Here is a 27,335-nt window from a genome sequence, read left to right on the forward strand (position 1 = left end):
TGCGTATTTATAGGGGAACATAAAAAGAGGAAGAACCTACCTTAGTGTAAACCCCCCAGGACAGTTCAGTCTCTGTTACCATGACAACGATTCCAAACATACCGAATATTAGCGCATAGTCACTTAGCCGCTTGCGCTTTTCAAAAAGTGCCCTCCTGTGGCCCAACTTGTAGCCGATATCTTTATTTTTTTTCTGTGGAGCGTTGCCACTCTCTCGGACCAGGCTCTCATTGGACGCCTTGCTGGGGTCCTCGCCACCTCCCTTGGAGACGACCACTTCCAGGCCGGAGCTGTGAAGAGTCTGGAGCGGCTGGGTCTCAGAGTCATGCTCTGCTAGGTTACGTCGTGACGCCGCCAGGCTGCCCAGTGGTCTTACCACTCCTCCATTGTACTTGCAGCTGTTCATGGCTATCTGAGGGAGTGAGTGACTGCTCTCGGAGAGGGAGGGCTTGGATCCAGCATGGCTCAGCTTTGTTCGCTCAGCATGTGCCTGTCAGCAAAAATCAAATACAGACAAATAGGTGTCAGCAGCATATACACTGAAACCCAGCATTAATCTACTCTATTGGCCCTGCTCCATGACCGGAGTGTCCCATGGTTCATTTCATCAGAAACCTACTGTAGCATCTTCATATCTCAGTGTATCGCAATGACTAAACGTAATTTGGACAGAAAAGTATAAATCAATACACTTTAATATAGTTGTGTGTGAATGATCTAATTTTAAAATGAGCAAACTGTGAGGTCTGATAAACTGTCTACTGCTCTGACAATATAGATAAAACAAACAAAAAAAGACAGTATTTCTTTTTAGTTCAGCCCTCTGAAGGAATACAATGGCAGAAATTACCCACACAGAACAGATGTGCAGTAATCGTGATGGTTCGTGGCTAAATATCCCAATATGGAGAGGTATAATGACGTTTGGATGTTTCACTATTAGCCTGGAGTAAGGAGTGGGCTTTGTGAAGGCTGTGGTACTGGTGTTCTCTCACACTCCTGAATCCATGTTTCTTTCACAGGTGAGCAAGCAGTGGAAAATAAAGTGGAGCTAAAATTGGAATACTCGCAATTAGGCCCGTTAAGATCATGAATTTTGTGCTGCTGATTAATTGTAATTCAAATAGTTGTGATTAACGTTTTGTCTGTTTAGTTCATATAAGCCTAATTTGTTATATTTGTATATTTTCAGCGTCTTGGAATTATATAATTACATTTTTGAGGTAAAATATATAAATATTTCTTCTTGATCCACTTTATATTCTCACTGGAGTCCAGCAAACATATAATATCTGTGTCAATCTGTAAGGACCAATTTTACACGAATGCTGGCATTTCTTTACACACTTAAATTTACTTTATTTGAATGACAAACTGTAAGGAGCTTTTCTTTACACGCTTAAATTTACTTTATTTAAATGACAAAATGTGAATGAAATTTAAACGGTAAAATGATCACAGTTATCCAGTCATCTCAAATATTTGCGATTATTAATTAATTTAAATACTTCTTGTTTAGAACAGTTTTATAAAAGCAATTAGGAGGACTGCAGTGATATTAAAATTTCTGGCCGATGTGATAATTATTTTAATATTATGACAGATGACAGATTTAAATTCTGTACTATTTTGTATGAAGAAATAAAAACTTAAATGCCACAAGGGATTGTATCCATTATAACATCAAAATGTACAGCTAGAAAATAAATATTGGTGTTGAGATTTGCAAAAGATAACACTTAACAGTGTTATTAAATTATTAGTGTTTTTAAAGATAAGTTTTATTTGTTGGATGATGGAAAATCTAAAATTAAAAATAGAAGAAATAAGCATGAACTAAATATTCAGTATTGGTCAATAATTAATAAATAATAATATTGATACTGAATTTAAAAAAATGTCTTCATGCTCATGTACTGAACATCAGTGCCACAAGAAATCATCACAGAGATTACAACACGAATGCTGGCATTTCTTTACACACTTAAATTTACTTTATTTGAATGACAAACTGTAAAATGACAAACTGCGATGACATCTCAGATCATTATCTAGTCTCATGTAAATTACATTTAGCCAAGGCTGCAAAGCCAACTCCGTGTTACAAGTATGTTAGAGCTCTCACTTCTGCCACTAAAGATTGCTTTATCAATAATCTTCCTAATCAGTTTCATCATCTCAGCTCTCTCCTTTCCAGCACTTTAGACAAAGTTGCTCCGTTGCGCTTAAAGAAGATTAAAGAAAATAGTCCAACACCGTGGTACAACGAGCACACCCTGGCCCTTAAGAGAGCAGCCAGAAAAATGGAGCGCAACTGGAAGAAAACAAAACTAGAGGTATTTTGGATTTCATGGAAGGAGAGCTCGATTGCTTACAGAGAGGCTTTAAAAGCTGCTAGATCTGCTTATTTTTCAACCCTATTATAAGAAAATAAACATAATCCAAGGTATTTATTTGAAAAAAGTGGCTACACTAACGAAAAAGAAAGCTTCAAGCCCAGAAGTTTCCAAGAAACACAGCAGTAATGACTTTATGAACTTCTTCACTTATAAGATTGATAATATTAGGGACAAAATTATAACTATGCAACCGTCTACTACAGCATCGCATCAGGGAGTGCATTATAGTCTCCCTGAGGTAAAATTTGATTATTGCCATAGGAGAGGAAGAATTTTGCAAACTCGTTAATTCATCTAAATCGACAACATGTATGTTAGACCCTATACCGACTAAACTATTGAAAGAGATGCTTCCAGAAGTCATAGATCCTCTTCTTAACATCATTAATTCGTCTTTGTCTCTAGGATACGTATCAAAAACCTTTAAGCTGGCTATGATTAAACCACTTGTTAAAAAAACGCAACCTGATTCTACAGAATTAGTCAATTACAGGCCGATCTCAAATCTACGTTTTCTATCAAAGATATTAGAAAAAGCACTATCCTCACAACTGTGTTCCTTTCTTGAAGGAAATGATATCTGCGAGGATTTCCAGTCAGGATTTAGACCGCACCATAGCACTGAGACAGCTCTCATTAGAGTCACAAACGATTTGCTCTTATCATCCGATCGTGGTTGTATCTCTCTATTAGTGCCACTAGATCTTAGTGCTGCATTTGATAGCATTGTAGGGCTGGTCCGAATACCATTTTTTGAGCTTCGAAGCTTCGGTAGTAATGAACATCGAATATTCGAAGCTTCGGCGAGAGGGGGCTGAACATATTCTTTTCACTAATAAAGGCAGGAATCTCTGTGTTGGTCTGTCTGTTTGCATTTTGATTATTTCGAGAACCGTTCATCCAACCGACTTCACAAGGGAGTGCAGTGTCGCATTTGGTGCAATATAGATGGACACGCGAGACGCGACACATTCAGAATTAATAAACTTTTAGTCAGCTACAGAACAGCGCGAGCGGGAAGCAGCGCACCTCGCGCGGGCAGGGTTTATATGCTCCGAGAACGGACACTCCACTATGATATAAAACGCACACACACAGGTCTGTTATATTAAGCAATACTTTTAAGGTAGTCTAATATTTTCTGACTAACAAATTACTGACACAGTAAAGGGTAGATTTAAATAAAGAAAAACGAAATTCAAATAAAGAAAAAAATTAATTTAAATAAGGAAAAATGAAATTTAAATAAAGAAAAAAATTAATTTAAATAAAGAAAAACGAAACTTAAATAAAGAAAAACGAAACTTAAATAAAGAAAAAACTAAATTTAAATAAAGAAAAATGAAACTTAAATAAAGAAAAACGAAACTTAAATAAAGAAAAAACGAAATTTAAATAAAGAAAAACTAAACTTAAATAAAGAAAAACGAAATTTAAATAAAGAAAAAACGAAATTTAAATAAAGAAAAAACAAAATTTAAATAAAGAAAAACGAAATTAAGTTAAATTAAAAACGAGATTAATTTAGATTGATAATAACGGGTAAAAGGCTAATACATTTTGTTTCTATTATTCTATTTTCCACAATGTCAAAGCAACGCAGCTTAACCCAAAACACAAGCTCAGGCATGCACTTCGGTCCATACAAACTCCGCTGTTCTGCGCTCTAGCCAGAGAACACTCCCGTTGCAGTTAGGCGTCGGTTCTATTTCTAGCATGCACGCATTTTCCGCGTGGCTCGAGCCGCGCCTGAGACGCGTGTTTCACACAGGCAGTGTGCAAACTCCAACCTGTTAACATGGGAGCTGAAATAAAAACGTACATGCCACACAGCTGAGACGCTCACGCCATGCAGCCAGTGTGTCGCCGGCCTTATTCAAGCGCGAGTGAGAACCGTTTCGCGGGGGATCCCAGGTGTGCAAAAAAACACAAAAAAAAAAAAAAAACGAATATTCGAATGTCAAATTTTAAAATCGAATACCAACCCACCGAACGAATATTCGAATATTCGAATATTCTGGTCCAGCCCAATAGCATTGACCACAACATTCTCTTAAATAGACGAGAAAACTATGTTGGCATTAGTGGAATAGCACTAGCATGGTTTAAATCATATTTAACTGACCGCTATCAGTTTGTAGCAGTAAATGAAGAGATGTCTTATCGATCACAAGTTCAGTATGGCGTACCACAAGGCTCAGTTATCGGACTGCTGCTTTTCACTCTGTACATGCTACCTTTAGGAGATATCATTAGGAAACATGGAATTAGCTTTCACTGTTATGCTGATGATACTCAGCTCTATATTACTTCCAAACCTAACGAAACTCACCAATTCACAAAATTATCGGAAAGCATAGTTGATATAAAAAATTGGATGACTAGTATTTTCCTACTACTAAATTCTGAAAAAACAGAGATTCTAATTATTGGACAAAAAACTTCCACACGTAATAACCTAGAATACCGTCTAACACTTGATGGCTGCTTTGTTAAGTCTCTGGGTGTGCTCTTTGATACCAATCTTTCATTTGAAAGTCACGTGTCTAGTATCTGTAAAACTGCATTTTTTTAATCTTAAAAATATATCTAAATTACGTCACATGCTCTCATTGACAAATGCGGAACAACTAGTTCATGCGTTCATGACATCAAGGCTAGATTATTGTAATGCTCTACTGGGTGGTTGCACAGCACGCTTAATAAACAAACTACAGCTAGTTCAAAACGCAGCCGCTAGAGTTCTTACCAGAACCAGGAAGTACGACCATATTAGCCCGGTTCTGTCAACACTGCATTGGCTTCCTATTAAACATCGTATACATTTTAAAATATTGCTGATTACTTACAAAGCACTAAATGGTTTAGCTCCCCAGTACTTGAGCGAGCTCTTAACGCATTATAGTCCTTCACGTCTATTGCGATCTCAAAGTTCTGGCCAGTTGATAATACCTAGAATATCTAAATCGACTGCTGGCGGTAGATCCTTTTCCTATTTAGCACCAAAACTTTGGAACAATCTTCCTAACATTGTCCGGGAAGCAGACAGTCTGTCAGTTCAAAGCTAGACTAAAAACACATCTCTTTGACCTATAGCATTCACATAACACTCTATAGACTTCTATAATTCAATATTAGGCTGCTTAGATTAGGTCAGCCGGAACTGGGAACACTTCCCTTAAATCCTGATGTACTCGTTACAACATAAGAAGAATGGCATCTACGCTAATTTAAGTGTCTTTGTTTATCCCGAGGTTTTCCCGCAGCCTGCCGGATCCAGGCCGTTTCCAGATCTGACAAAGACTTTCGCCTGGACCCGATTACAATGCAGTGCTGAAGTGCCAACTAGCCTCTCCCTATGGAGGATCCCTATACCACTCTACAGATAAAGCGTTGTGGAATTTTTTGGTTCGCGTACCTACCCGAAGTGATAAGATAAAATAAAATTCTGCATCAAAATTTATAGACAAGACAAGTAGTTTGTTTAGGCATGGTTTGTAAGAATTACAAACCTGCGCACATATATTCAAACGCACATAACTATAGAATCAATTCTTAATGCCCATGTGAACGCCATCAGCGTCTAGCACAGGTTCACGTTTAAAGTCTGTTTAGAGAGAACGGTGTCGTCTTAGCGGCCCCTAATTTAATAACAAATTATCATTTAGACGGAAGTGAATCAATCAAAACTAACTTTAGCTGGAAAAAACATTTTTCAATAACCACTATAAAACGAAACCAATCTCTGTTACCTTAAATTATATGTCTTATATCTCTGTAAAACTGCTTTGAAACAATCTACATTGTTAAAAGTGCTATATAAATGAGGATGACTTGACTTGACAACAAAACAAAATATTATGGTCCATTTGCATTGCACCTGCTCTGAACATTCTTGAACAAAAGAGAAAAAAATTGGCAAAATCTTGCTTTAGCAGAAATTTCTTCACAAATTACTGATGTTGACTACAAATGTGTGTTAGCTGTCACCTCACATTTGCACCGGGTAATAAAAACCTAATATATTTCCATAGAACCTATTCATTACCGCCCATTTTCTAGCGGTTCAAATGGCTATTGAGGAAACACTTCAAATTCAAAACTCAATCCAAACTGAAAACATTGTTTATGAAATTCTAATCAAATGAATATGGAATAGATACTCTGATTACAAACAAATCGACTGTTGAAGAATGTAAAATCTCATCCAGACATCATAGAGAGTATAGATCACTCTAGACATATTGACGCATCCGCCATTTTGGAACGGTCAACACGCCAATGCTGTCACCACTCACAGTAAAAATCAATAAGTTTTCCAAGATGCCACAACATTGTGCAGCTTCAGCTGAGATTTAGGCCTTAGGCCACATCCACACAAAGCCAGAGCTTTCCCTATCCAAACTTTACCGTTTAACCGTATGCACGAAACCACTGAAACCAGCTCAAAACAATGTAGTATACATGCCAGACCAGTATGTGGCGCTGTAATTCTGCCACAGAGATACACTAAGAACGGAGAAGACTTGGAGCATTTAGAGAGCAGTATAGAGAGCCTAAGTCCCTCCTCTCCGGTGGACCACCATGGGACCTTATTTCGGAAAAATATTGTATGGTTGTCAATGGCGAGAGACAACAAATATTTGGAGCCCGTTTGAAATGTGCCCTGAATTACACATATGATGTTTGTCAATTTAAATGATTTTAAACTCAAGAAAGTCGCAGAGGTATAAGACTGTGAAATACGTTATTACAAAGACTACAAACCCAAAAGTCGCGCATGTGACGTCTTACCTTTTCTCTCAATGAATGAAGCTAATTTTACTGAAGCTAACGTCTGTCATTTTTTCTATAGCTAGTCTAACGTTATAATCGTAACGTTACGCCGTCATGCCTTTGTGTTTTGTACCAGACTGCACACACACGAGCTTGGTGACGTACATAGTGCGAGACGAGAGATGTAGTTCATTGAGTGATTTTCACATGAAACTAAATGTTACTCTTCTGTTTTATGACAAACTGTGACTTTCTTGACTTTCATAATTATCTTTTAAATTGACAAACATCATATGTGTAATTCAGGGCACAGTTCAGACGGAATAAAAAGATAAGTTGTCTCTCGCCATTGACTACCATACAAATTTTTTCTGAAATAAGGTCCCATGAGCCGGAAGCAGAGGGGAGGGACTTAGGCTCTCTATATATTAGGCTCAGTAGCTTCACCTTCTTCTTGGTAAAAAAAAAAGTTTTTTTACCAAGAACTTTTTTGAACAATATAAACAACCATAAATGGCCTGGTACAAAATATGAAATGTCTTAATCATGGCATATGAAAGAAAATATAAATAAAGAAATAAAATATAAATACATTCAAGTAAATAATAAATAAAGAAATAAAATAGGCTCAGTAACTTCTGCAGCACGAACACAAGCATGTAGTCCGCAGTTGTTGTTGCGTGACGTAGCAGAGTCTGACTAGGGTGGACACGTGGGGTGATGACATCATCGTTTCACAAAATATACAAATTGCCTGTACACACGAAAACGCAAGGGTGTTGTTTTCAGATTTATCCACTCTGGGACCCGGTTTCAAAAAATAGCGGTTTCACGCTCCCAAAATGGACAAGGCCTTAAATTCCCAAAGAAATGGCATAACCTTTCACAGGTGAGAATGTGTTGGTAGAATGTATTAACTGGATAATACACATTTTTAAACTATGGTAACTTCATTACCAATTATGATAACAACGCCTTCATCTTGTTTTATTAAATCCTAAATCATCTGCAGAAGACAATTGCAGATGTAGATATTCATATGCATATAACTACGGTTGCAGACACATCAACTTCCTCTCGAGTAGCCTATTCACCGACCGGCTTTGACCATTCTAATATTGCGGACGGCTTAGCTTACGTATAGCGGCCAACAGAAGCAGACTCTGAGGCATCTATGTGTATATCTATGATAGACACACACTTACACAGGCCTGTCACAGTGGCTTTTCAGTCTAACAACTTGGCTTTACCTACAACTGCCATATCATATCACTTCTTTCCTAGCTATTCTGAACTTAATACAACACCATTTCCAAACTCCCCATCAGCTAATGCAAGTTTGAGTGTGTCAAATTTTTAATGTCAGGACTATTAATAGGAGGCTCTGAACACAGAACAGGCCACTTTGAAAGTAATGGTATTAAAAAAAAATCACTGCGTTAGTGACGGGAGAATATGCCGACAGAATCATCTACCTTTGTATGACAGCTATAATGCAAAACCACATCACTAGTAGGCATGTTTTCAAAAAGGACACCTTTTGTACTGGACGACCAAGAGAGGGTACTTGCAGTGCATTATACAAATTCACACCGTTCGCTTTGCTTAACTGCGTTATGCAACCTTTACGTGTTTCCTTCTAACGCAACTAGGACTGACCTGAAAAGGTCACATTCAAAAAGAATTAATTGTAAAAAAAAAATATATATATAATAAAAAACAATATAAAACTATAACCCCATTGTACAAACTAGAGTGGAATACAAAAATTATAATGATAATGTTTGCATGCTAATAATCTAGCTATAGGTGTAGAGACTAAAATAATTTATTTCCTTTTGTCTTTACCAAGACATTTCCATATCTTGATGTTTGCATATTTAAATAAACAACTTTCCAATACCAGCTGAGGTGAAATGTTTTCTCATATTCTCACTTTAAGCAACCCCCAGTCTAACACATTTCCTGTTATCACACTGGCATTTTGACCATTAGGTATCACTAGTGAATGAAAAGTAATAATTCCATTTTCTCCAACATCATGCAATTGCCTGTGGGGGTCAACTGAGTTTAAACTACACACTTCCTGACATGATGCTAGACATTATTAAACGCACAAAGAAACAAAACGTAGAAAATGTGCGTACTGCCACAAGACACTGAAAGCCTCTGTATGATGGGCTGTTGTGGTCGAATGTCCTCCGTAAAACCTTTAGCGTAAACGGATCCCATTTAAATGGACTTTAAGTCATAGAGGAAATGAGGTGTCTAGGAAGATAAAGGAATAATGAAAGACTTCATTAGAAGGAGACTTCAAATGGTTAAAGACAGCCTTTTCCTTGTCCTCTTTCTTTTACAATTGTTTTTCTGAAGCAGACTTTCATGGCTTTTGGAACAACAGCATTAAACCCTGAGGTGGTAAACCCCTTTATAAACAGGAGAACATCAGTGGAACATGCTGCTATAATGAGTTAATTCATTAAAACAATAAATTAGACTTTATCGCTTTCTGATAGCTCGCTGTCTTTCTTTTTCATATGTTAAAGATGTCACAAATAATGCAGAATTAGGCTAACACCAGGCCTGTTTTCATTATAGATAAAGAGAAGCCATGGCAGTAATACATTTAGATATTGGTGCTTAATTATATCGAACACTGCCCATAGACAGTTTGATAACAGTGATATTGTGTTAATATGGAGATAGGACTGATATGACACTAAATTGCTGATCGTTTTCATTCACAAAGTCTTTAATTTTTCATCATATAATATATTAATTAATTATATTAGAGAGGTGTATCAGATGTTTCGCATGACATTACTTCAACACCAGAGCAAGGATCACTGAGCAAGCAAAGAGGGGCCAGTCAAAAGGAAATTAAACACTGACAAGAAGGAAGAATAAGAAAGCATTTACAAATAAACCGCAGTTTTATATGTTAAGCCTTTCAGAGCACAGTGTCTGTGCTTGTGGAACTGTGGTGTCACAAGCCACAATAGCAAACTACTATTAGGTTTCAGTTTGTGTCACAGGATATTGTAACTGTATATACTTGATTGGTCCCTCTTAGCCAAAATAGTTTTTGTTTAAGCTATTAGCCAGAACCGTGTGGTTGAACAAAATGTTACAAATGCACCGGTAAGTATATCAGCCTAGTAAACAGTTATTTTTATAAGAGCACCAGCAAAATGTTATGGATGTTGATTCAAAGTTACTTATTAAACAATATCACACAAAAAACAATATCAAATTGTCTGATTTAAAAAAAATAGAACTATACATGATGTCTTCCCTCATTTTTCTGTTGGGAAAACTGCCAGTGTGTCTGCAGGGTACAGCTAGACACGTCTTGAGCAAAGCAATCGTGATCTGAGAATCAAAGCTTAATTTAATGATACAATTAAATTAAATGGAGTATCAATAAATGGATGTGTGGGACAGATATCGAAGGTTATTTGTTGCAGTTCTTCAGATGAAAAATAATGTAAGGTTTATGTATTCCAAAAGTCCTTTTGTTTGCGTTACTGGAGCAACATGTCTCCCATTAACAAACCTTGTACACATAGAGCACAATATTCAGAAGTAGGTACTAAAGGTCTCTGACTCCACCCTGCCTGCAATATTCTGCCCAACTGATAAGACTCTCTGCCTAAATAAGTTTCCTTTGACATTATACTCTCATTAGTATCCTTCCTTTCAACTATCTAGCATCAGATATCAAGTTTTTTTTTCTTTGAAAAGGTCAGTTTATTTTTCATCCTTTGTTAGCTTTCTTCCTGCCGTACCGTTGCTGCGCTCGGGTTTAATCCAACCTTTAAACTCTGAAAACAGCTAAAAAGAAAAAGTCTGTATTTGGGATGATTGGTGAACATGTTGTACATTGGTGAACAAATATACAACATTTTAGCTAAAGGTGCCGAGAGTAACTTGTTCGGGAAACACCTTTTAAATTCTTCTTCTTCTTTTTTTTATTTAGTTTTCTATATTATTTTTTACAAATCCATTTGGTGAGACTAGTACACTGTAAAAGACTATATGATCAGTAAGTTATGACAACATATTTTTTACATTGCTTTAACTCACCAAAATAAGTTAAGCGATTTTTTTAATTTGTTTACAAGTTATACAAGATTGAAAAAACATTTTTAAGTCAGTTTAATGTAATTTAAGTTGAAATGACTTAAACATCCAAGTTGATTAAGGCAGCAACTTTATTTTAGTGTGGTGCAGAAATTACATGGTTAAAAGTGAATTATTAACCACAACAGAAAGAAGATAGTTAAACAAATGTTTTCCTGTATACAAAAAGTGATCCTTTGCATGTGATATGGTGTGTTCTACTGAATGGACAATTATGCTTCTTGATGAAGAACAATAATAAACCAAAGTACTACTGCAGGAAATGGATTTGTGCTGATTTTGATCTAATCACCACATTATTTGTCCATATATTCTGTGTATAAGCCCTTACTTTATGAGCCTTGGCTACTACCACCCAAGCAGATAAGCCACTGTGATCGACCTATTAAAAGGTATTTCAGGACCTGAGAGAGAGCATGAAGCAGATTGGAGACACGAATGGAGCTTCGGTGAGTGGAATCAGATAACATGGTCAGAAAAATAAATGGAGCCCTGGGAGCTGTTCGAGTCTTTTGAATGATCTGCAGATGATGGCACTGGCATGGCAAACAATGAGGGCATCATTTGGGCACGCTGTAAAAGTGGAACATATCAATATAACAAACATTTCTGCAGTAGTATTAATTCGTTTTAATTCTGTACATGTAAAGAAAGATTGAAGATTTAAAAGAAAAAAATTAAGGAACTGGGTTAATCATAATTGAGTTATGAGTGAAATAGGATCTCATTTCAGATGTTCTGTCCTGTGGCAGACGGGTGCTCAGACTCGGAAACGAAGAGTGAAAATTGATATAAAATCAATCAAAGTTTCAGTGCTGGATTACTTACTATGCCTTTGTATGACTGTAAGGATTAGTTGAAATTGTATATTAAGAGCTTAATTTAAGACTTAAAATTAACAAACGTGTGTGTGTGTGTATGTGAGAGAGAGAGAGAGAGAGAGAGAGAGAGAGAGAGAGAGCGTTGGTTTTTCATGTCCGCGTGAGTACATAGGCTACATGAGATGCAGTGTGCTTGATGTCATCGTGTTGATAGGCTGCTTACGAATACACGTTTTAGCAAATCAAATTAGCTCAAAAGCTTAACCTCACGATTATTCAACAACAAAATAACAACAACAACAGGCGTGGTCGCATATAACGCAGCGCATTCTATATGAGTGGCATATTGAAAGCTGTGCTGGTGTCCATACATATATAAAACAAAACTACCTTGTGTTTGCCTGCTCGATTTTTCCTTTCCTCCTTGTCGTGGGGCTCTGGCCACAGTTGACTGCTGGAGCCGTACGGGGGGCTGCAGTTTTCGCAACTAGACACCGACGAGTTTCTCTCTAGCGCGCGCTCGCATTGATACGGCTGACAGAGTGCGATTCCCTCCTCCTGGTACCTGCCGTCTCGGTCACTCTGCCGCCGCTGGAGGCTGTGTTCCTGAAGCTGATGCTGCAACAGCAGCTCCTGCTGGTTTCTGCACACTTGCTCCGATCTGCTGATGCAGTAGTTGATGGGTAAGCTGCTGCCCAACAGTAACTGAGCCTGAGGCTCAATTAATTGCCTCTCCTTCTCGGCTTCCTCGCGTGTATTTATCTGTCCTTGACCAGAGTTTGGCAAGAGTAGCTCGAAGGAGGGGTCCCTATGTTGATTATAACAAGGTTGCTGCAGCAACTGGCTTTGGTCTCGACGCCCCCCCTCCCCGACGCCACGCTGTACAATCTCTTGTTTGTAATTAGCACTATTTTGGCGCGTATCCCGCGTATAAGAAATGTGCGAAGGAAGAGGCGGCAGCAGCAGCAGCAGATCAAATGGGGAGGGCTGCGGGGAAACGGAAGATTTCTGCTGAGGAGAATGGCAGCTCTGTGAGAGCCCCTCAGAATGACACTGATAGCCAGATGAGGCCCCTGGAAACGGATGCGGCTGGTTCTCGTAAGACTGGCGGTCACTGTGCGCTCCCTGTGCGAGGATGCAGTGACCGGTCAAATGCAGGCACTCGCCGTTCCTGGTGCCGCGGTCCGGACAAGACTGTACATGTCGGCTATGATTTGAGGAGGTGGATAGCTCCTTTATCGATGGCGGTGGGGGCGGCAGACTAAAGAGCGGGGCGACTGGACTAGATCCTTCGTTCTCACTGTCACGAGCGTCCGCGTCGTTGGTGTGCTGCTGGTGGACAGCTCCCGCGTGCCGATGCCGCATCCCCTCAATATCCGCGTCTTGTTGTGGTTGCTCCTTTGCCTTGTAAAGCACCGACACCCATTCATTGCGATGTGCCCCAAAAGAACCAATCTGACTTGTCTCATTGGTGGGCTTGAGCAAGACCTGCCTCGTGACGTCATCACTGAGATGAACACCACCCTCGTATGAAAACCGCTTTATGTTTAGGCTACAGTTGATAAGATTAAACCTGAAATGTGAATTGGGTATTAGCAAGGTCATGCACGCGGCGAAAGCTGAATGTCTTGGCGGGATTCTCTTTTTCAAGTTTTTGCCATTAAATGGCATATTAAAAAACAACGAGCATCACTTCACATGACAGGTGCACCGCTGTTATAAATTGGTTAATGTTTCGACATAAAGCTTGTGTCCAAACCACCGCGTGCATAATGATAACGGAGGGTTGAGTGCAACTTGCAAGACAATAGTGAAGCAATATCTGACGGGCATTTTCATTCAGGACGATTGCGAGTCTGATATGGCTTTTAACGGTTCAAATTATCATTACGTTTTAATGGACAAAGAAACTGATCAGTTTATCAGTGAATAATCAATAGAGAACATTCCCAAAAGAACATGTTGCTCACAAAGACCAGCAAGAGTTAGCTTACAAAGATAGGCTAACCACTGAAAAGCATAAAATTGTATATTCACTAGAGATTTCCATGGAATATTATTTGCAAGATTGTATTCATTCACTATCCCTGATATTCCCAGGTTATCTGTCAACCCTGTTTTATATAACAGTATAGGTTCTGTAAACAAATAATGAGCCTAACCTATGTTTTAAGAAAAAGATGTCTGGAGAAATTCTGCTCCAAAAAAAACAACACTTGTACTTTGACTTCCTTCTCTCCAACAACCTGTTCACTGCTCTGACTGACTGTTATATAATGTGGAATGAATAATTCTTAAAGCCAAGGTACAATATGTAAGATTGTATCAAAATATCCAAAAACTACTTGCACAGTGTTATATATGTCTTTCAATTGTGTACTTACATTATCCTAAACATGTCCAAGAATTTGTCAATTCAGAGAAATTCAAAATTTAAAATAGTGCCCATCCCTCTCACTTGTCGCCTGTCAATGACGTAATATCCGCGTTATCCCTGGTTTCCACTTGTACCGCCATAGTAACCATGGTGACGGATGTGGACAGCTGCGTAACGTCAAGCGGCACTCTGTTCGACCATTGTGGACCATGGAAAGACTTGGAACAAAAGGAGAAATAAAACGAGGATCAATATCGGCGTATGCATTTTTGAGATGCCGAGAGCTCCACGTCTGCGACAAACTTCGACTTGACTGAGACGCCGCTCTTGCATTTAGCTACTTTATTAGGCAGGTTTATTGAGCAAATGTAGGCCTACATAAACAAATCAATGTTAAATAGCTCAACATGATGAAATGTTAGAATATGGTCAATATGTTATTCTAATGTTGATCTAGCTTACTGCTAGTCTCATACAGCCAATAAAATAACACATATAACATTATAACTTTCAAAACACTCAAATGCAGTCTTAATTCAGCACTTGGGGGTAGTTCGGTCGGTAGAACGAAATGTCCTCATTCCTTTATATCCGTGGGACTCACGTGTGGCGCTGATATCGGTCTCTCATTAGCAATCGCACCCTGCTTCATACCACAGTCGTGTTAAAAACATCAATGTATTCACTCATCCATTAACATTATTTCCCATAAACATTATTAGATCCATCAGCATGACGACAAGTTCCATGATTCCGCTTATTCCAAAAAGACATTATGGCATATCAAAGAGATGGACACTGGAAAAATTACAAAAAGGTTTTTAGCAGATTCACTGCTGTCAATTACCACAGCAAATTTGTTTTTTTTAGTCAGTATCGTTTGCACGTGTAAATGTGATTGTTAAATATTTTAAAAAGTGCAGACAAACATAATTTTTTTGTAATTTTGTATCTTTAAATACATTTTCCACCTACATGCACTTGCAGCTTGTGCAATAAGAGGTCTCAGTTTAATTTTCAATCCTCAATCACTGAATGCCACTTCATCATCCAATTTCTGTGTGACAAGTCTACATTTCGCATGTTAGAGATAAAAGACTTCAAGCATTTGTGAATGGCCAAGTATAAATGACTTTCCTCAATAATATCAATGACAGTTTACTGAGGACATCCCATTATGCTGGATGATGAGAATGGAGATGAGTGTTGGAAATAGTGAGCATAAAGATGGGTTTACATTTTGAGGACCAAATGTCCCCTGAAATCACCTACAATCACAGAAAAACTTTCATCACATGATAAATGGCTTAATATACAACAATATATTAAATAACTTAACACATTTTAATTTAAAATATATAAATGCAGAAGATTTTGTTTGAGGTTTGTGGAACAGATTTAAAAGAAAACAGCTGTCATGGAAAGCCAAAAACAAACAAACATGGTTGATAGACAGGCATCTGCCTTTACCAAAGAAACCCTGAGAATTAAGGCCAAATTACTGTGAATTAATAAACTGATGACTGAATGAAAGATGACAGAGCATTTACAGAAACTCATTCCTTGCAATGCAACTATAAAATGTTGTGTAAAAATGTAACTGTTGTGATATATTGATACATCATACCCCAATGTTTGAGTATAGCCTTTTAGTAAAAACAAAACTTTCCAAATCCCATTATTTATAACCAGTTTAAGTCACGTTGTCAGATAGCAAAAGATATGCACAGTAAATGTCAAGGCATTTTGCAATCCACATCTCTCTTTTTTTGTCTAATATTCTCATGCACCATTATTGTATTATTAATAGTACAACATACAGTGTTATAAAATACAGCTGTGTATAGTGTTTAGTAAAATATGAATAGAGAAGAATTTATCAGTGAGTGTCAATTTACTATAGAGCATCCTAAAATGAAGGACGACAGCCTACTTGCATGAAAAAGTAACCTGAATCTCTCTCTCACACACACACACACACACACACACACACACACACTCACACACACACACACACGTCTAATGATTCAAATGCATCTAATTTGAAAAAGAATCAGGCAGACATTGCGGTCAGTTTGCAATGGACAGTATGCACAATTGAATATGCAGCATATACAGTCCCTAACGTCTGATTGACTGAGAGACATTACCTCTGAATCACGCATCACAGAGCAATACAATCTATGGAATGTAATGAGAATGAGACAACAAATCAGCTCTTTCACATAACAAGGATATTTTGAGGGGAAATGAAGGACCTAAACTGAGCCGACAAGAGTCGTGATCCACAAAGATTATTATAAATGCCTAGTGGGAGAGGACGAGAACCAGACTTAATGCACCAAACATGCTTGCTTTTTAAAACAGAAATTACATTGAATTTGCGCAAGCACATATTCAAATTGTACATTTTATGCCACTAAAACAAAATTAAATCTAGAGTTGAAAGATGTGTTTGTTAAAAATAGACAGCCTTAATATAGTATTTGCATTGTAGCTTGAATCATTTAGGCCCCTTCAGCCTAGATCTATCACACTGGTTTTGATTTTTTTTTTTTTATTAATTTACAATTTATTATTTGCTTTTTGCTACTTTATTAATGTTGCCGTTGTCACGAACAATGAGGAGAGAATAAGTTCATAGTGATCAGCTTGCTACTCTATGTAAAATAGATTTAGCTATCAATGCCAGTCACAAAACAAAATAAGACCTGACTTGGAAAGAGAAGAAAAAAACAACCAACAAAAAATTTAGCCTAAACAGCACATAACTAAGAAAGAAAAAGAAAACCTTGCCAAATTTGATAATAAAACAAAACATAGTAAAAGGCCCCTGGATTTATGGAGGGGTGGAGGGTGTCACATATTTTTCATCTTCCCTGACAAAGGTTGTCAGTAGGCTATAAATGAAAGGGCAACATGAAGATATGTCAGAATAAATCATCACAAAGATATGCTTCAAAGAAACCTTCTTTCATCGCATCTGGTCTACCATTTTAAGGCTAATACTAACAGCTAATACACAGTGAGCTGTGGCAGTAAAACTTAAATGTCCAGTTAAGTTACAGAATCTCCACTTTCTTACCTTACACTTTACACATCTTCATACGATCCTTTTGAAAGCTCCTGACAATGACATCAGCACAATAATACTAATAATAATACAAATATATAATAAGATTAAAAATAAGAATCGCGCGTAATGTCCACGACTAAAAAAAGCAAGTCCACACAGACACAATTCCTCGTTGTGACAGTCTAGTGACGGGCATGCCCTCCAGCGCGTGAATATACATGCGACCGATGGCGCGAGAACTCTCTGTGTTTCCCCTTCACTTTCATCTCCAGATGTTGAACGTTTACCCCTTGAAAGGCATATATAAACGGAATATAATATAAAACACGTCCACCGCAGTTAATTAGGCTAATCGTCGTATTTAATTGAGGGGGACAAAAAGCAAAAAATCCACGCGAAAATGTGTTTCACGTGCAGCACACTATTGGTTTGCTTGCAACATCTAATGGACCGTCACGCCGTAGTATTGATCGAAGATCGTGAGAGGAGGGTTATATGACCTTGTGACGTGTTGTAAATTGATGGGGGGATCCCTGTTCTATTTTTAGATATTGGTTGTTGAGAGACTAGCGGGGGTGGATGAATAAGGTGGGGGCTCGGGGGTTCCCGTGCACGCACAAACCGCAGCAAAATTTATCTTAAAACGATGCTCGTATGCAGCATTCGGAATAAAGAGATTCTTGATGGACGCATCACTGGAGACACCATTTCTCTTAAATTGACTATTGTTGCTTTTACATCTCCGTGGTCTTTATAAATGCATGGTGATATAATTAAATAACAAATACATTATAGGAGCACGAGGGCAATGATTCAGCGACATAGCATGTTTGATGAAAGCACATATATTTTAACAAAGCAAAGATATTAGAATTTAATCCTGGGATATTATGTTAATTTTATTATGCTTACAATGTTGGATTTTGGAGTATAGGGGTCATTATAACATGAATCTGTGCTGATCAGGTGCTGATACATAACAACCATAAACGTTTACTGCTGCTGTGGACTCTATATTGCGAATACAGACGAATATGGCCAGTGCAGTGGATCAGTGTTTGGAAACCGGCTCTACATCTCACAAGGATGGACATCTTGCATTTGTTTACAGCCTGGCAGAGTATTTATTTTTAATCTGGAGGCAACTAGTAAGGGACATCAGCTCAGTGGCATGTGAACCAATTTACTGGAAAATTTGACAGATCCAGGCTCAGTCATGAAATTATTCTATCCACGGTGTAATCAGAGAACTACTGTCAATCATTTCTGCTTATTTCAATCATCTCTTGATTGTCACTATTAATGAATTTGCTGTAGGTTTAGTCATGCAAGAAAAAGAATGCATTTCAGCCCAATATTAGCCTACTCAACACAATTGTAGCCTATACGGTGCAAGGTGCATCAGAGTCAAGAATAAAGCACAACTCCTTTTTCAATTATCTTTAAGAGGATTAGGAAGTTTTATGCACCATGTTTGCCTATAGGGGCCATTATTTGACATGAGAAGCCCGTCACTTAAAACAGAATTTAATGTGATTCCTTTGTTTGTGTTAAGCAACCTCAGAGTGACTTTATTAGCGAAGAGGGTGCACATATTTTAAAGGGGAAACAGCAGGTTCCCAATGACTGAGGAGGCTGGGAATAAAACCAAAGTCAGCCGTTTGCATCAGGAGCGAAGGTGAGCCAAATGTTCAGTTTTTTAATGCCGTATCTGATTAAAATCCATCGGATTTCACCCTTCCACAATTCCAATCTTATTTCCAATTCAATTCCAAGCTGTGTTTAACCTTGAATACCTACAATGCAGTGAGACTAAGACTTTATGCATGTCTTTTTGCACAAAGTTGGGCAGGTACTTTTCAGTGTTCTTTTCTTGTGTGGAATTTACCCTTACATTAAGCCTCAGCATCAGTAATATACTCTCATGTTTTGAGTGAAATCTGCTTTCACACAAGATTAAGTGAATGTACTCAACATGAATTCATGATGTCCTATTAAGCCCTCAGCACACCTGAAGGAGAGTGAGTCAGTCATCTTAAAATTCACCTCACTGGAGTGGAAGGCATTCAAGATGTCACCTGATGTCATTCAATGTCTTTTCATTATCTATGGACAGACATCCTTTTTTACTATTGTAGACCTCCAAGCAGTAACAACTAAAACAAATTCAACCAACTTCTGTCATAATTTACTCACCCTCATGAACGAATGAAGCATTTATATAGAGCTTTACTGTACTGTTATTACAATCATATCAGGAGTCTCTCCTCAATCACCACCAGTGTGGAACTTGGATGATGCGACAGCAGCCATAGTACAACGGCACACCACACATCAGCTATAGGGGGACTTTTCTGTGGGACATAAAAGATATTTTGAAAAACTGTTTTTGTTCATAAAATGAGTCAACAAATTCCAAAACAACATTCTTGAAGTCAATGGGCTCCATTGGCTTTCACCGTACGGACTAAAACACCTTTTCAGAGGAAAGAAAGTTATACAGGTTTGGAACAACAGGTGAGTAAATGATGACAGAATTTTCCTTTTCAGGTGATTTATTCCTTTAAAATGAAGCATTTGAGGGGTAGATACTTAAAACCTGTAAATGTCAAGAAATTGTAATATATTGAGATTTCGGGGGCCTATAAATTCACTGAAATCAATGCAATAATTTGTCATTGAAAAAAATGAGGGAGAATTTAAAAATCAAGTTGCAGAATTTAAAACAGCAGTTGCATCGTGTTTTTTTATTACAGAAAAAAACATTCATCCATGGCAGCAATTGGAAGAGTCATCAGGTCAGCTGATGAAAAAATATTCAGCACTGTACCGCAGTAGCTTACTGCACTAATCTATAACATATGCATGCATGCAAGACAGCATCCAATTAATATTAATGGATTGTGTTCTCTTGATTGCTGAGAGGGACCACACGTTGTGATCAAGTCTCACTGGTGAAGCAGAGCCTATTAAGAGATCTCCTGTGAGGACATCCCTCACAGTGTGTGCACTATATAATTGCAAGTAGTGCTTGTCAGGATGTCAGGCAGGGAGTCAGTTTGTGTATACAATCAAAAATCTTTGTTGAATTCAATGATCTACAATTTCTGCATTAAATAGCAGAAATCTAAACTGGGCTCAGCACAGTTAAGCATCCTGCTTGTTCTCTGAGCATCTACTGAGGGAATACATGCGTGAAACAGGGATCTCTGGTGTTTAACACGGTCACTTGTGAGGCGCAAGCATTGCAGCGGCCTGTAATGGTGTTGCAGCTCAGCACCACTGCAGTACACCTCCACTGCATCCTTAATTATGCATGGCAGCTGTAGTGAAAACACCCACTCACTCACAAGTGAAGTGCAGGGGCAGGAAAACATATAGGAGTGTGGAGTGGGAGTGGGTGAAGTCTGTTTGCACTCCTGCTGATGGGTTGTACTAGGATTTGAAAAAACAGAGACCAATGCTGATAAGCTCAAATCAAGTTTTTGCACGATGACTTCTTTCTTTAATGATTTGATTGATCAAATTTGATTATAATAAATTACACTGTAAAAAATGATCGTGATTTTAACGGTAAAAGACTGTAAAAATGCTACAGTGCAAAACTGTTAATTGGTTAACAGAAAGTTTCCTTACTATATACGGTAAATAACTGTGATAGATCTAACGGTACATTTAATGTAATTTTACTGTAAAATACCGTTAAATTTACAGTTTTTGAAAGTGAAAAAGAACAACTCATTGTATAATTTACAGTGAAAAACCGTAAATTGACATTCCCACAATTCCCTGCGTGACACTTCACATTTTATGTATTTTTATTGAAATAACTATGTTTCTTCTTAGTTTTCTTAGTTCTTTTCTAATCAGTTATGTACATTAGGGTTTTATGTCACATTTAATGTTGTTAAATTAATGTTTATTGCATTTTTATAATTTCATGTGTGTTACCGTGATGGTGTTTAATGTTTGTGCGAATGACACTGAGCAGCTTCTATTTAATAGTATTAACTTTCTTGTGGAAGATTGCTTGTGATAAGCTTTGATTTATCACGTGACTCTCATCACTGCTGTGGTGATTGTTGGTTGTTAGTGTATTACAATGGTACAAAACAGATATTAATACTTCAATGGGTTGGTAAATTAACATTAAAATCAGATTATGAAATACGGTTTATTACTGTAAATTTTACGTTAAGTCTGTAAAACCAATAACGTTGATACTGTATTTTTGACGGTAAAGTTCTGGTAACCACAGCTGCCGGTTTTATTCCGTAAAAACAACGGGATTTTTTTACAGTGTACCTAAATAACATTATTCATTTCTATACGTTTTGTGAATGCATTCAGTTCATTTATAAGGAATGAGACAATTTATAATACAAGTTAAAATGAACCAATTTCCTATTTGGTATTCATAAAGGGCCTTACTGGGCCGAGGGGTATAAGTACACTGGCAAACGCTGGTTTAACACAAGAAAAAGTGCTGTAAAACATCACTCGATTTTCGCCAGATTGCAGTTAACCATGGTAGTTTTACCTGTCAACACCGGCGTCTGTTTTCACAAGCACTTTGAGGCTCTCATCTCTCCTTCTTGCTTTCTTTTTGGTCCCGACGCTTTTTTGTCTCTTTATAAACCTCTGTATTTATACTTCTGTATTTATAGGACGTTTTGCTGCGTAAACCGTTGTTGACAGGTAACAAATCGTACACATTTCGCACCCTTATGAAGTATGAACACCGCTTCACGTTCAAACTTCGCGCTATTATTTTCCGCGTTCCCATATACAGTAACGTTATGGAATATGCGCTGTGAACGCATAGAAGGATTGACAGATAGAAAACGCCTCAAACCCTTTCTGATTGGCTAAACAAAAAGCTGACACAGAGATTGTTATGATATTTACATACATTGTGTTTTGCAGTGTAATTGGATATTTTGGAGATTACCAAATTCTTTGATATTCACTTATCATGGTAGTACTTACCTGGTGATGTTAGAAAACAATAATTCTCAGCATCAGATAATTATGCATCCAATCTATTAATTTATACAGATCCCTCTATTAGGCCACACACCATAAGTCCCTTATCTTCATTTGTCCTGGACTGTTAAATAAGTGACAGTAATAGACCGATGCCGAGAGGAGGAAAATGAAGACGTGCTATCAAGAGCAGCTGTGGCACAGCAGCAGGTCTGACGTGTCTGTGTGGCCGGCCTGAATACATCTACTCATCCAAGCCAAGGTGCTATTAGAAAGTGACTGCGTGTGTGTTTGCATACGTGTTAGCATTGATTATGTTTGAAACGGCATATTTGAGTTTTTGTGCCCTTTTCAAACAGCATCAATGCATTTTGTTGTAGGCTGCAGAATATAGCCTACTAGCTGATATGACGTTTCCTGAGCATTTCAAGCAAATCACTTTGATCTAAAGGTATGAAAATGTGTTCGGTACTGATTTAGATCACTGTAAGAAATAACACGTTTTGTTGATGTATTTTTCATAAGGCTTGATGTAGAAAGAGATTTTGAAGTAACAGATAGGCCTTTTGCTACTAGTGGTTCACCCTCTAGCGGTAAATTTGTAATATAGCATGTTGAACTACTCGAGAGAAATAAATTAATTCACAGTGATCAGATTAAATCATAACATTTTAAAATGTAGTGAATCATTAACTAAATTTTTATTCTGAATTCTGATTATTTATTTAGTGTCATTGATCAAATATGCATCCTGCAAGTTCAATTACCTCAAAAAGTACATTTTCCAAAGATATTGTCTTTGATTATTTGTATTCATTGCACAAAGATCTCCCTCTGACCAATCAAATAACCAGTCTATGAGTTCTGTAAAGGCTATAATATGAGCAAGCTAAAATATTTATCTAAACATATATCACAACTGATCAACTATAATCAAAGGCTTACACTATAAAATAAAAAATAACACTCTTTTCAGTCAGTTTCATACATCCTGCACCACAATGGTAATGCTTTACAATAAGTTCTAATTAGTTAACATTAGGAAATATATTAACCACCATTGAGAAATACATTTGTTACAGGATTTATTCATCTTTGTTAATGTTAGTTAATAAAAAATACAACTGTTCATAGTTCATGTTAGATCAGTTCTATAAAATAACATAATAACAATAAATAACAGATACAACTTTTGATTTTAATATTAGGGGTGAGCAGGGCACAACCTAACACGGGGCTAGTTGTAACACACTTGTTTTAAATACCTCCACACATGCTAACATGACGAAACTTAGTGTATTTACTAGTTGCCCTATCAATATAAAGAAAAAATATCTCAGAAATTCAGAAATCTTTGAAAATTAATTTTACCATTGCAAAGGTAAATTTCTTATGTTCATTTTTCATCTCTGTTTTTTGTGTTTATTTAAAATGAGACAAATCTGATTTTTATTTTAATCTCCAATCTGTTATTTAATGGTTGAGAAAGTTCTTTAATGCTTAACTAGCAGAAGACACTAGCCGGACTTAAATCCCGGTTAAATCCCGGTTTAAATCCCAGTTGTGCAGATGGGGCACGTTGTAACACTGCCTTACAATGTGCCCCTATTAGAACTATCATATTCTTTGATGTTTAGCGATATAATTCACACTTATAACTTTTATGAATTGTGTTGAGTTAGAGGTGAATAAAGACTGTGAATCAATGTTCAGAAATTATTATTATGGTTTGTACTATGTTGTATAGCTGTGTTTTCGGGTATGTTCATTGTCAAACTCAAAAATGAGTTTATTTTTAATTATTAAAAAATGCCATTATTTTATATGAAAAAGTTAATAGCTGTATTTAAATGAGAACATATTTGAGGGGGGGTTTTTGGATAATTTTTTATTAGATCAGATAACATTTTAAGCTGTCATATGGTCATGTTACAATGTGCCCCTCACATGGGGCATGTTGTCACATTTCACTTCCATTCTTTCAAGAAAAAAGTATACACTGTATTAATGAAACAAAACCACATAATTGTACTAGACATGTGTGAAACTAATACGAGAAAAAATAAATAGTGTTAATTATATATCCATATTTATATCTGTCCTAGGAGATCTGATGTGAGCTTAGCAGTACTGAATCAGTTCACTCATGGTACATCCAGAAGTACAGCAGACGCCCGCTGGACCGACATCACGACGGGTCCTGGAGGACATGCTGAGATCCTGCACAGTGGTGGAGTGTTCCGGAAGCTCTGGTGGGGGGCTTGTGTGCTGGTGGGGGGCTGGATGCTCTGTCACGCTCTCAAGGGACTGCTCGTCCTCAGCAGTCAGGCTCCCTTTCTTGTGTGCAGAGAGATCTCTGTCCAGCCAGTTTTGTAGGTTCCCTGAAAAAGGGCAGATGGTGTATCAAAATGAGAAGATGTACAGTATTAATACAGATATAAAGTAGGTCAATGAATGAATAACACCCAGGCAAACCTACTATGGTGGTTTGCAAAGTGAAGGTCTGAATCAAGCACATTCCGTTTGAGTCGGGGGCTCCCACATGATGTGACCACCATCCGAATGAACTCACGACCACAGAGTTTCACTCGAACATCTTGACTCTCAGTCTTGGAAGTCTCGAGGAGACTTAATAAAGCTAAAGAAGCAAACCACTTAATGTTCATGGTGTTTCTTGGGGTGATCAAATTAGAATACACAATATTCAAGTGTGTCCAGGTACTTCAGGCTACCTACCAAAACCACATTTGGGCGTTTTTATACTTATCAGACTGTTGACATGCATGGCTTTACAAGAATCTACCTGGCCTTGAATGAAGAAAATCATGTTCTGATCTTTGAGGCCTTCAAAGCTGGAACGCATTTCAGATAAAACATGTCAGCTGTGATATATGGTATTGCATGGGGTCAAGGAAAATTGTGATAGCTAGTCACATTTTCGTATTTTCATATAATATCTCTTTTATGAGTTTACTGAAATACGTCAATGAACATGTACCTCCGCCATGAATATCACTAAATGTTATCTAAACATTTATTTAATGGTTATGCTCTTATTAATCTTGACTATTTAACAGTTCTAATCAAATTTTCTGTTCTTGGATAATAGTGATTTATGAATTTAATATATGCTGGATATCAAAATTTCAATGTCTATTTGTTAAAAGAGGATTTGTGGACACATTTATTCGTTTAGATTGCTAGGGTAAAAAAGTACAGTATGTGGTTTTTATTTTGAAGTGAAAATTGAATGGGACAGAAGCCCCCTAGTGGAATGTTGTTGCATGTGTTTCTTCTTGTTTTTTTAAATTATTATTATAATGAATGTAATTCTTATTTAATAATTTCTTATTCTTATTTAAGATATTCACTATGTGACAATGGATTATATTAGAGAAACGTTTGACAAGATTTAATAATTTTACAATGTTTTGAATTAGAAACATTTAAAACGTTATTTATAATTTATTTTGTAACAGTGGGAAGATGTCCACAAAGGGAATTTTATCTTTAAATGTTTTGATACAACAGGAAATTCCCACTGTGGGCATCTTCCCTAATCTGCTTAAATGTTGCAGGTGGGATAAGCTCAGTGGGTTAAACATAAATAACAAACAAATACATTAGTTATTCCAGTCTGAATTCATTGTAGATTATAATTATTAATAATTGACCGTTATGCAGTAAATCCCTGCTGTACGTGGCAGAGACGGATCTTTCTCGTACATCAAAAGCCACAAACATGCAGCTGTCAAGGGCTCTTGCCTTTACATTCTCTTAATTGATGTTGAACACTTCTCTCTTAACATTGGCATCATGAGTCCTTTTGATCCCAAAATCCTGTTAGACATGGTCAGATGACTTGACTTCTCACTGACGGTATAGCTTACGTGCTCGCTTAGCACTTACATTGTTTTCAGAATTGACAAAAAAAAAATGAAGATGCTCATGGGAAAACTCTGAAAACAATACAAAGCAAGCCTTTTATAATAAGTCAAAGGAAAGCAACTCAAGAGATTTGCATTGCGCATGGGCTAAATACAAAAGATGTCTCTTCTGCATCAGGGAGCCAAAAGCTTTTTATTAATGATTGTATTAAATTATTTATGTAGCGACATACATACACACAGTGAACTAGTTCTCTCTTAAAGAAACCGTTTTCATACGCATTATTTGTTTTTTAATATATGCAAGTTGCAGGAGTATGTTATGTAATGCAGAGCAAAGGTGAACAATATATAATGTAAAAGTTTCAGAATAGAAGTTTGACATGCATGATGATGATAATATGATGTATGGATATAAGATGGGGGGGGGGGGGGGGATCTTGTAATCGTATGACATTATCGTATTACAGATAAACAACAATCATTACAAATAATGAAACAAAAGAGGAAATCACCCTTCAGACCTTCCAAAAACAGTTAAAATGTGAGTTGGGCTAATCTGAAAGGGTGAAAAAGTGCTTACTGGAGTATAGCCTATATAAATACAATGTTCATAAATTAATTTTGTTGAGAAATGTCATGGTATCCAAATGCACTTAACCGATACAGAAACATTGTGAAAGCAACACTCTAAATATACCAAAGATGTCTGAAGGCCACATCAGTCTCTCTTGATCCTCTGAAATCCTTTGTGTTTTAATTGAGAAAGAAAAATCTGCAGAATCTCAGGATTCTTGTCTGTATTTATATGTACAGTGCTTTCCACTTCCTTTCTTTTTTCTGCTGAACACAAAGTAAGATATTTTGAAG

The 27,335-nt window shown here is 37.1% G+C and overlaps 2 protein-coding genes across 5 annotated transcripts in view; both read right to left on the reverse strand.

The window, feature by feature from the left end:
* kcnn1a (potassium intermediate/small conductance calcium-activated channel, subfamily N, member 1a) overlaps positions 1 to 22,272 on the reverse strand; it is a 45,855-nt gene extending 23,583 nt beyond the window's left edge. For 2 of the 4 annotated variants that reach the window (XR_013203595.1, XM_077227681.1), the window contains exons 1-2: positions 12,530 to 13,585; positions 41 to 490 (exon numbers count right to left, since the gene is read on the reverse strand). Coding sequence is in view for 3 of the 4 variants with exons in the window: in XM_077227681.1 (XP_077083796.1) it covers positions 41 to 490; positions 12,530 to 13,504 (1,425 nt within the window). In the remaining variant the exon portion in view is untranslated. Of the gene's footprint in view, positions 1 to 40; positions 491 to 12,529; positions 13,586 to 17,601; positions 17,721 to 22,132 lie in introns of those variants that run through there. The other 2 variants (XM_077227694.1, XM_077227701.1) reach the window with 2 other exon arrangements.
* A 2,426-nt stretch (positions 22,273 to 24,698) lies between these two features.
* On the reverse strand, positions 24,699 to 25,291 carry insl3 (insulin-like 3 (Leydig cell)). Its single transcript, XM_077228390.1, has 2 exons — positions 25,058 to 25,291; positions 24,699 to 24,959 (listed from the first exon to the last, which is right to left on the reverse strand). The coding sequence occupies exons 1-2, from the start codon at positions 25,242 to 25,244 to the stop codon at positions 24,700 to 24,702; spliced, it is 447 nt and encodes a 148-aa protein (XP_077084505.1). The 5' UTR covers positions 25,245 to 25,291; the 3' UTR covers position 24,699.
* Positions 25,292 to 27,335: the final 2,044 nt, after the last annotated feature.

Source organism: Siphateles boraxobius, unplaced genomic scaffold (assembly GCF_051911475.1).
Source record: "Siphateles boraxobius isolate OS27281-9 unplaced genomic scaffold, OSU_SipBor_1 1, whole genome shotgun sequence".
In the NCBI taxonomy this organism is placed as follows: domain Eukaryota; kingdom Metazoa; phylum Chordata; class Actinopteri; order Cypriniformes; family Leuciscidae; genus Siphateles; species Siphateles boraxobius.

Excerpts from the sequence above, each read along its gene's own strand:
- insl3 (XM_077228390.1), bottom strand. The coding sequence starts at position 25,244 with ATGAACATTAAGTGGTTTGCTTCTTTAGCTTTATTAAGTCTCCTCGAG. Across the intron at positions 24,960-25,057 it reads TCACTTTGCAAACCACCATA|GGAACCTACAAAACTGGCTG; the intron begins GTAGGTTTGCCT and ends GCCCTTTTTCAG.